The sequence below is a fragment of the Nicotiana tabacum genome, chromosome 1 (assembly GCF_000715075.1).
Source record: "Nicotiana tabacum cultivar K326 chromosome 1, ASM71507v2, whole genome shotgun sequence".
In the NCBI taxonomy this organism is placed as follows: domain Eukaryota; kingdom Viridiplantae; phylum Streptophyta; class Magnoliopsida; order Solanales; family Solanaceae; genus Nicotiana; species Nicotiana tabacum.
Window position 1 is genome coordinate 8415785 of NC_134080.1, and position 10531 is coordinate 8426315.

The 10531-nt window shown below is 35.0% G+C and overlaps 3 protein-coding genes and 1 long non-coding RNA gene across 5 annotated transcripts; 3 read left to right on the forward strand and 1 right to left on the reverse strand.

Annotated features, from left to right (window-relative positions):
- The first annotated feature begins 382 nt into the window (after nt 1-382).
- On the forward strand, nt 383-1421 carry LOC107824301 (uncharacterized). The gene is made up of 4 exons (XM_016651048.2): nt 383-458; nt 564-566; nt 649-1259; nt 1386-1421. Exons 1-4 carry the CDS (start codon nt 383-385, stop codon nt 1419-1421), a joined length of 726 nt encoding a protein of 241 aa, XP_016506534.2.
- Nucleotides 1422-1482: 61 nt separating this feature from the next.
- Nucleotides 1483-1815, forward strand: LOC107824300 (uncharacterized). Its single transcript, XM_016651047.1, has one exon. It carries the CDS (start codon nt 1483-1485, stop codon nt 1813-1815), a length of 333 nt encoding a protein of 110 aa, XP_016506533.1.
- Nucleotides 1816-7385: 5570 nt separating this feature from the next.
- LOC107824304 (uncharacterized) lies at nt 7386-8847 on the forward strand. Its single transcript, XR_001656826.2, has 3 exons — nt 7386-7524; nt 7631-7736; nt 8417-8847. It is a non-coding gene; the product is annotated as an uncharacterized LOC107824304 (long non-coding RNA).
- LOC107824303 (uncharacterized) lies at nt 8269-10203 on the reverse strand. Of its 2 annotated transcripts, XM_016651052.2 has the most exons (6): nt 9727-10203; nt 9529-9643; nt 9363-9444; nt 9214-9265; nt 9031-9082; nt 8269-8942 (listed from the first exon to the last, which is right to left on the reverse strand). In XM_016651052.2, exons 1-6 carry the CDS (start codon nt 10081-10083, stop codon nt 8773-8775), a joined length of 828 nt encoding a protein of 275 aa, XP_016506538.1. In that variant the 5' UTR covers nt 10084-10203; the 3' UTR covers nt 8269-8772. The 2 variants fall into 2 exon arrangements, with proteins under 2 accessions (XP_016506538.1, XP_016506537.1); XM_016651051.2 differs by having other exon boundaries at nt 8336-9082.
- Between the last annotated feature and the right edge of the window lie 328 nt (nt 10204-10531).

A 10531-nucleotide genomic window follows, 5' to 3' on the forward strand; every position in this document is an offset into this window, starting at 1 on the left:
ACAATAGTAATCACACATGCGACTATGGTGAAATATACTTAACACAACGTCAAGCTACTTTGGATGTAATTGCTAGTATAGTCAAGGACAAGTATGTTAATCCAAAAAAAGTTTACACCTCAAATGATATAATATAGGACATACAAAAGCAACACGGGATTGAAGTGAGCTACATGAAAGCATGGAGAGCTAAAGAGATAGCAATGGCAATGATAAGAGGGAGTCCGAGTGATTCATATAAGGAGTTGCCGAAGTATTTTTATATGTTGGAGCAAACAAATCCAGGAACAGTTACAAAGTTGCACAAATCAGAAGATGGATGCTTTCTTTATGCACAAATCAGAAGATGGATGCTTAGGGCTGGGAGCATTGCAGACCGATAATGGTTGTAGATGGAAGTTTCCTTAAAGCAGCATATAAGGGTACCATATTGACTGCTTGCACACAGGATGGAGCTGGTGAGTTGACTGCATCTACCTTGTTTCTGCAGTTTGTATAATGTTGTAGTTTCATGTATAAAAGTGTATAGGATTTCACAACTGCTGTTTTTATAAAATTTGCAGTTGGTATAAAGTTGTATAATTGTGTATAACTGTCTATAAGATTTGTATAATTATCTGAATCCTAATATCTATTTTGTATAAACAGGAAAAATCCTTCCACTTGCATATGCAATTGTAGATTCGGAGAATAACAAATCTTGGGAGTGGTTCTTTGTCCAGATAAAGGGTACTTTTGGAGTTAGGGAAGGGATGTGTATAGTTTCAGATAGAAATGAAAGCATCTTCAATTGCACAAAAGCTGTGTACCCAGAAGTACCACATTGTATTTGCATGTTTCACTTGTGGCAGAATGTAAAGCACACATTCAAGAAACATCACAAACAATTGAAGGATATCTTTTTTGCTTTGGCTAGAGCTTACACTATAGAAATGTTTGAGTACCATATGACAGAGATGTGCAAAATTGATCCGAGGGTGCAGCCTTACTTGTTCGAAATTGGCTACAAAAGGTGGTCTAGGGCATATTCCAAAGTGAAAAGGTCGATGGTAATGACTTCCAATATTGCAAAGTCAATTAATGCAGCAAACAAGGATGCTAGAGAGTTACCAGTAATGCGATTGCTGGAGTACATGATAAATTTGCCACAACAGTGGAACAACAAAAACAGAAAAAGTGCAATGGAGACATCTACAGAGCTTGGCGAAAAGTACAACAAACTCCTTCGGGAAAATCTGATTGCATCGGAGCAAATGACGGTAAAATGAATCAAATATAAGGATGCTTGGCACTGCTGACTTGCATTTTACTGCTTGTATAAGGTTGTATAATTCTGTATAATAATGTATAATGTTCTTTAACTTTTAAAAAAAAAACTTTTGCAGGTGAGGCCTTCTACGGAAGTTATATACTGTGTTTGAAGGGGTAAGGCGAAACATAGTGTGCTTTGAAGAGGGAACATGCAGTTGCAGAAAATTTCAAATGGAAGAACTTCCATGTCCGCATGCTTGGGCGGTTTTGAAGAACCTGCAGCTGAAACCTGGCCAGTATTGCTCTTTTTACTACAAGAAGGATAAACTCCTTAGAACTTATGAATTTCCAGTGAATCTGATGCCAGATGAGAGTTTATGGGTAATCCCAACAGAGATGATGGAAGATGTGGTCCTACCACCTAAAGGGAGAAGGAATGCAGGAAGGCCAAGAAAGGAAAGACTCAAACCTGCTTCAGAAAAAGAGTCTAAGAGGGCATTTTCATGTTCTATGTGTGGAGAAGGTGGTCACAATAGAAAAATATATAGGAATCGACCAAAATAAATAGTTGAAAACATAACACTTACTATTACATTTGTTATCATGTTGAGTAGTTAAGTTTCACAAACAATAGAATTACAAATGTTGAGTAGTTAAGTTTCACAGGCAATTGAGATGTTTCATTATACATGTTTTGATTATCCAATAATTGTGTCTTGCTATTTTTAATGACACTAAATATATTGATAGATTGTAGAAATACAAAACAGAACTGCTGACAATCATTGGTATTATATGTATACACATGTATAAATGAGAGTATAAGTTTGTATAACTATGTATATTATTGTATACATATGTATAAACTCTGCTACATTAACAAAACTTTAACCACAATGAAAATACATACTTTGTTAAAGGACAAAAGCAACTGAAATATTCATTAAAATATAATTCATTCACAAGCCACAATGTGTAATGACTACCACAAATTACACAAAAATAAAAACATCTATAATATCCTTTAAGGTTATCTCACAAGTAACATAATAGTACTTAGACAAACCTAGGCAACAACTCCTGATACATAGAAAAACTACAGTAAAATGGAAAAAATAGAACTACTTTTTCGGTCGTCCCCTCGTCCTCTTCCTGAAAAGTCTCCCTGTGATTTCATCACCACTAATTGCACCAGACTATTATTTTTTCCTTCCATAATCCCACAACAGAGATCCCCACCTGGTGCGAAGTGTCTCAATGTCAAAATTATCTTTTCGAATTTTCTTACCAATGATAAAATACTTAGCAAAACCAGCAACAAAAGCACCACAATCACTGTAATTAAAAAGAAATAAATCAGATTAAAAAAGGTACACTAATAGTAAAATAGTAAAACAATTGAGATTAACCTACCATTTGATCTGTTGGGGCACATTATTAACCAAATTAATCTGCAAATCATCAGAATGGGATCTATCGGTATATGCACCATTGTTCCAATTAATGTCCTTCTTCTCGACATAAAAATCAGAACTCTTCAAGAAGTAAGGTATCAAAATTGCATAAGGTAATGCAGCATCCAAAGCAAGTCTATCATTAATAGCTCCACGGTTAGAGTCATAGATGTGGATTCACTTATCTATGAACGTAAACAATCCCAAAACCCAATGGCCCAATTTTGCTCTTTCGCGCTTCACATAGATAGGGAATAAGACATGGTCAACAATGTGCCACTGTACATTTGCATCACAATAATATCCTCTATGTACTCTTCTATCTCATGCCCTTCAGGAATCATTGAAGGATCTTAATTCACTTTGAAATCTTTATACATGGAGTTAATTTTGTTACCAAAGGCAAAGTCGGTTGTAGTAAACCGCATGGCAACACTCGGCCCATATTTACCCCTCTTCATCAAATAATAAAAGAGGACATCCAAGTACTGAGACAAGAAATAAAACAAAACAACCATCACTGCCAGATTTTTTAAATATAGAAATTTATATACTATTATACAGAGGTATATATATTTATACAAGGTTATACAATCTTATATTGTGATTATACAAAGCTATGTATACACGATGGGGGTCTCAAACAATAAAGATATGCAACAAATAAAAAAAGGCATTAGAACAGAAATTGATTAAATACCGTGTCAATCAAAGGTCAACCACAATATGCAAGTGAGTGGAACTAATCATTCGTGTTCACATGACACGAGCCAAAAGTAAAAGCTTCCGCAAGCTTATTTACTTCATTGGGATATATATTTTTGGCACTTCAAATCACAAAAAATAAAAAGTAATCAGAACTACATTCATTGACAAGTATAAAATCAGAACATGAAAGATTAAAGAAAGTGAAGATACCTTCGCCTCGTATCTATCTCATTATTAACAAACGCGCAAAACTCTTTAGCCAATGGCGACAATGGATCAAAATCAACAATTTTGATCGTGAAAGGATGCTTGATATCAAAAATGAGCTTGTGCGCCGATCCTTATGCCCCCGAATAAAAAACTGGCAAATATGGAGATTTGGCTTATTTTCCTGGTATTTTCTGTCGAACTGACTGTTCAGGAGAAATGTAATCATCTTCTACGTCTATGATGGATTGTTTGTGAAGCACAATTTGGGACATTTGTAGTGCAGCTAAATCTTCATCGTCAATGTTATCCCAAAATGTGTCACCCTTGACATCACCTGTTGTCCCTTAGACAGAGAAAACACATAATAAAAAACTTCAAAAAATTGAAGAAAAGAAAAATCAGACAAAAAAGATAAAATGCAGAACAAATACCATGATCAACACCATCAGTAACTCCCTCGTCAGCTAGCACATTATCTTGATTCACTTGATTGACAAAGTTAGGAACAACATCATATTGATAGACATCAAAATCGCCGAGACCAGATGTATTATCATCAGACACGCGCTGAGGAATCTAATAAAAACAATAGAAAGAGAAGGCATGTTGAGTGATGATTCAGAGAAGGCATAACTGTTGAGTGATTTGGTTTTATCAGTAAACAATTACCTTAGAATCAGTAACATCCTCCCTCGTTTGCTTGATTTCCTTCATATTCAGAAAACTGAACATTTTTTCAAAGGAAGAAGCTACATAATTGCTGAGTGTCGTCACTCTATAAGTCAACTACAACAAAAAAAACAAAAAAGCAAATCAACAACCATATTTATAACCAAAAAACCATGTATATACAAAAAGTACTAATAAACTACAGAAAAGCTAAATGTCCAGTACCTTTCCAACAGCACTCCTCAACTTCTCAACTTCAGCATTCAACAGATCAATGCGCACCAACGGATCATAACTCGGGTTAGGCTGTCGATCCATATTTTGAGGAAAAGGTCATTTAGACTGTTGCTTCGTATTCTGAGGATAAGGTCGTTTAGACTGTTGCTCCATATTCTGAGGACAAGGTGGAGATGCAACGACAGAATCATCAGTGTGAAAGGCAGGTACCACAAACACCTCCCCTGATACAATATCATAGGCATTAACTTCAAAAAACGTGTCAATGTTCCGAGTTGACATCTCTTCACGAGTAGGGGAAATGTTCCTATAGTTCAACTACAAGAAGAAAAACTAGATTACAATAGTAGAAAAAGGAAATTGTGACATATTCATAAATATACATACAGAAAAACTGAAATCATATATGAAGAAGTATTATGGTACAAAATGTTTACCTTGTCGATACTACACATGATCACCCCGCCAGTCAAATCCGCATATGTTGGAGTTTCAGTCACTTTCCAATTAAGAATACGTGGCACATTTGTGCCAACGCGAACAGCTAGATGCTTGTCAACCATAGAGCAACACTCAAAAAACCATATTTGTAATGCAAGTGGCAAACCTCCAAGCCTATACATTGTCAAATAGTCACACTGTCTGTCCCTCATTGTCTTTAAAATATCTTCAAATGACTTAATTCCCTAAGCATACGTCTGATATTGACCACTTTCAATAATATCAAAATCATCTTTGTTGATACCATGATTATTGGCATCTGAGAATCTGAAATGATGGACAAACACCATCAAGGCCATCTTGAACGCATCTTCATCCGACTTCCAGTCCTTTTTCTTGAAGCGATCAAGAAGTTGCCCCCTCGTTATAGCCTTTTTTCCATCTCCTGGAAAGTACTCTTTTAGCAACCTATTAACATCTGGTTTATCACAGAAAGTGGTGTCGTCTTCTACACACTTCAAACCAGTGATAACATCCAACTCTCCAATGCCAAAACGCAGCAAAAACCCATTAATTTTCACCCACAACTCTCTTTCCCATCCTGGGATGACTTCCCTCAATAATATACAATGAGTAAGTTGATTTTGAATTTTAAATTGAGGGAGGTCCAAGAATTACCCAAAACAACTAGCACGGAACATTTGAAGCTGCATGTCAGTCAAACATTGCTTCAAAATGCTCACAATATTAGTTTCAGTATGGGAACTAATCCTGTTGTGGAAATGATCAACTAGTTGTATATAGAAGTCCCCAACCTTGCATATGAAAAAATAACAAGAAATAGATCAGGAACAAAAACTATACTAAAACATTTTATAAAAATGTATAAATCAGTGTAGCAGTACTTGTATAAAGATGTATAAACAGTTGTATAACTTTGTATAAAATTGTATAAGCATGTATAAATTAATAGCAACACAGGGGATACCATCAACGTAACTTTTCTCTCATTCAATTTGCAGCGAATAACAAACCTTTGTTCTTTCGATATGCAATCAAGACCACTCTCACAATCGGCCTTGATCTTTCTCCTTTTTGGTTTAACATTGGGGCCTATATCATCTTCATTAACCAAATCAACTTTCAGCTTTTTATTTTTATTTTTCAGGTCTCCCACATTTCTTACTCCTTATTCTAACGATGTTAATCGGACTAGGAGTATTACTTGTTTGCGAACGAGTCATTCGACTGCTCTCTTGTTGCAACTTTTTTGTAAGAGCAGGAGACTCAAAATCATCATCATCGGGAGCCTGGACATACGTATTCGCTTCAGAAGCAGGGGTTGAGGGTAAGTCCCTCGATGATTTAACTGGAGTAGGAGAATTCCTCGTTTGCGAACGAGTCATTTGACTGCTCTCTTGTTGCGAATTTTTAGGAGGAGCAAGAGACTCAAAATCATCATCTGGTGCCTGGACATTTACATTAGCTTCAGAATCAGGGCTTGAGGGCAACTCCCTCAATCTTTTCGCATAATCGAACTTAACGCCTTTTCCAGCAACCTTCATTTTGCTTTTAGAAGCAAGTATTTTTGAACGCATTTTCTATAATAAACCAAACAAACAAAGCTTTAACAAAAGTGAAGACAACTGAAGGAAAACACAAAAATCAAACTGTAACAAAACTCAAAAGTGAACCAGAAATAAAGGCCATGAACACAGAACAGAGGCCAATTTTCCCAAATTGTAACAAAACTCAACAAAAAAAAATCTACCCTAAAAGGCAAAATAACAAACCATGCAAACTGAAACATCAAGTTCCTAGAACGAAGATAGAAGGAACACAAAATCAAACGAAAAACATAACAACATTGTAAGAAAATAGGCATAATCAGAAAAGAAAAAAATTAAAAATAAAACAAAAATTGTGGTAAAGCATAAAATGAAACGAAAATTACCTGAAAATAAGATTGAAAGCTCGAAAAAGTACTTGAACCTAACAATGGAGGTCGGTTATCGTCGTCTCTGAGAAAAGCGTGAGGAAGAGAGAGAAAGAGAAACAGAGAAATTGAAATTTAAAATATTAAAACCGTTGTTTTAAGTTGTGGCTACCGGGTGAAAAGTAAATTTCATAACATATACAATATGGGCTAAGCTAGATAAATGCTTCAAATATGGGCTATTTTCGAATGTTTTTTATTTTCTTATTTTAGAACTCAAGCACATTATTATTTATGTGTTTCTTTAAAATTTTATACTTATTAGTATAGGATACACGCGCAACGCGCATACCCTAAGATTAGTACTATATTAAAAGTACGAAGGCCCTTAGTGAAATGTCATTCGTCATTTTTACCCCTTAGAAATTGATTTCACACTAGATAAAATAGTCATTTAATTATTTTTCTTAATATATTTAAATAGGCCCATTTGAACTTTCAAGAAGATTCTCCAACTCTTTTGTTCTCACAATATCCGACCACCTTCGAACTGCTGACATTTCTCTTCTACTAAGGCGCAGGATCAGTTTTTGGGACGAAAGAATTTAAGATTTTCTGGTACGGTTTCTGTAATTTCATCAATCTTTTAGTCATGGGTTTTCCCCGTTTTATCTAAAATTCAACATTTTCTTTATTTTTCACACCTTTTTTCCATGATTTGCAGGATTTTGGTGAAAGGGTAATAAAAATTGAACCGATGATTCGAACGGAAACTTTAGTTCCTGCTCTAACCAAATTCAAAACCATATTTCCAGCTGGAGGAAAATTGGGTAATTTTTCAATGTTATGCTTTCTTTATGTACGAGCACTAATTATAAAATTACGTACATAACAAATACTCACTCCACTTTATTTAGATTTTTTTCTAGATACAAGTTTATATGTTAATTTGACTTATATTATATTAGTGGTTGTAGAGAATATGTCTAACTAATATGTTCGTACGTTCCAATTTATGTGACACTATTTTCCTATTAGTCCATTCCAGGAAATGACATATTTCTATATTTGGATATAATTTAATCATTTAACTTTAAACTAATTTTATGTACCCAAATATTGTGGCAGTTTAAGATTACAAGTTTCAAAAGTCTTCATTTCTTTATTAAACCTGTTGCAGAATCAAACTGCGTCACATAAGTTGGAACAGAGTGAGTATGACAAGTCAGTTTGGTAGAAAAATTGGCGCGGAAATGTTTAAAATATGACATTTAAATGAATTTGAATTCTTGAATCTTTGGAAAATTGTATAAAATAATATTATCACTGGAATTGTGACGAGTATTTTGGGAACATTCCAAATTAAAAAGAGTGTCATATTAATTTGGATAAAGATAGAATTGTTATTACAAATGTACAAGAAAATCGTAGTTAAAGATATTGGTGTTTGACTACTTGATTTACTGTTGTATTCGTTTTGATAAACTGAATAATGGCGACATTGATACAGTTGGAACAATGATCCCTAAGAAGCAAGCAAATGATGATGCCGGAGAAGCCCAAATGAAGGCGGAGAACATTGAACCCCTTGTTGCTTTTAGCAGGCCACCTCCAATCCCTCCTTTCCTTGGACCTCTAGTTGCTCTTTCATTGCTTGAATCATGGTCGAGACGAGATAGCAAGGATGATTAACAGCTGACATGGTTAATGCCATATGCTTTCTTCTGCCTATAGAAGTAAGAAACTTTTGAAGGTTTTAGAGTCTTGTTAAATGTGAAGTCTATCTTTGTCTACTATCTTTATGTAGGAAAAATAAGTCGTTGAAATGTTGTCCAGCTTCTTGAATTGGCAAGCTGTGCATATCTTCTACTTGTGGAACATCTCTATAATGTAAAGGAATAACTTGTAGATAAGTGTAAGAATGGTGACTGTGATACTCCATAACTTGCGGTACCAAGCAATAATCGGACCTATGCTTGGCTTGAGAACCATATTGTAGATAGTTGGTACCACTTGGGGATTCATCAAGAACAACCCTGCGTAGGAAAAAAATTTTGCCCCGTTCAGAATATTTTCGTTCTCTTGTTAGTGAAAGTATAAAGAATATTAAAGAAATCAACATACATGCTGCCTCAGGGAAAGTATCAAATACTGAAATGACATTCTGGAACACGTCCTGCTTTTTGTCGAGAACATGAACACCATGTGTGTTAATGAAATAGGAACTGAACAAAGACTTCATATTGATGAATTAGATTGTATAATTTGCGCTTTTTCTGAAATATAGAAGATTGGTGATGTTCATACCAAAGCGAAGCTTCCTGGTTTGATTGGTGATTCAATGATTACTTGAGCTTTCCTGTATAAATTGCCATTTCTGAACGTTTAGTACTTGTGCGGAGGACAAAGTAATAGTCTTAAAAGTTAACATGGCTTCAGAAAAGTTTGAAATTTACTTTATAATTAGTTGTTCACCATCTCTTGATAACTCGTAGCAGCTGCAGCCTCTAGTGAAAGGAACTTGTTTCTTCTTCCACTCTGCATTTACCAAAAAATAGTTTCTCAAGTTTCAATTTATATGCATTTTCGCTAAACGTGAGAAATAAGTGATTTTGGCCTTACCTAAGTGCCAGTTTACCACAGTTGTAAGATGAACTCCCTCATATATTTGTTCAATGCAGAACTTTGTGTTCTTACCCATGCATGTGGTTAGTTTCTCCAGAAATTTCATAGCCTCCTGCATATATTTGCAAATAGGAGCTTCAAGAATCAGACAAAGTTACTATAGTTTCATGTTTCTGAGAGAAAGATTGAGGTTACCTTTCTCCCTTTGAATGGTCGAGTGTAGGAGAAATCATCAAAGAAACAATCTTCAGATATGAGTAGTGCTAGTTGGTTCAGGTCATTGTTGTTGATACTAGAGTAGAATTTCTTGATTGTGTCGGATGGAGAACACGGACTTGTGTCATTATCAGGATGTGACATTGAAAAAGGATTTGACATTGAAAATGTAACCAAACAGTTAGATTTTCTCTTGATGCCTCGTATATCAAGTTTTCGTTGTGATAGTATTTTAACTGGTTCATGGTTAGTCTTTAACAGAGGAATGCTCCGGCTACGGCTAAACTCTGGTTTGGACCATAAAATATGTTGGAGAAGTTGGCCTGAAAATGCCATTTTTAATTGATATAGCAGCACTATAGAAACTATAATAATCTATTTATGAACCCATGATTGAGAAAGTGTAAAGACTTTGGTTTATGCCTTGGCATTGAGGAAAGGAACTGTTGGGGTGTACCTATTCCTTCCCTAAAATTGTTGCCTTGATGTTCTCTGCCTTGCTCTGTACTTAAGGTACCTACTTTGTATAGACCCTAATTTAGCAGTTTTCAAGATGGTCTCGTAACAATGTACGTACAAGATAACATGAGGTTTCTTTATTTCTTGGTTTTTATTTTCTGCTTATTTTCTTATCCTCTTCTTTATTATTTTATTTTTTCCTTTTAAAGTATGTTATTTTAATCTTTTTCATAAACTGGATGACTAAAGAACCAAAAAAGACGGTGGTGTCGTATGAGTTGTTTCTGAGGAGGATGTTACGCAAATGGATAGGCAAAAGCTTTAA

Coding starts and splice junctions, on each gene's coding strand:
- LOC107824301 (XM_016651048.2), top strand. CDS start 383: ATGGTTGTAGATGGAAGTTTCCTTAAAGCAGCATATAAGGGTACCATA. Junction 1,260..1,385: donor TTGCATCGGAGCAAATGACG/GTAAAATGAATC, acceptor AAACTTTTGCAG/GTGAGGCCTTCTACGGAAGT.
- LOC107824300 (XM_016651047.1), top strand. CDS start 1,483: ATGGAAGAACTTCCATGTCCGCATGCTTGGGCGGTTTTGAAGAACCTG.
- LOC107824303 (XM_016651051.2), bottom strand. CDS start 10,083: ATGGCATTTTCAGGCCAACTTCTCCAACATATTTTATGGTCCAAACCA. Junction 9,644..9,726: donor GACCATTCAAAGGGAGAAAG/GTAACCTCAATC, acceptor AAATATATGCAG/GAGGCTATGAAATTTCTGGA. Junction 9,445..9,528: donor TGTGGTAAACTGGCACTTAG/GTAAGGCCAAAA, acceptor TGGTAAATGCAG/AGTGGAAGAAGAAACAAGTT.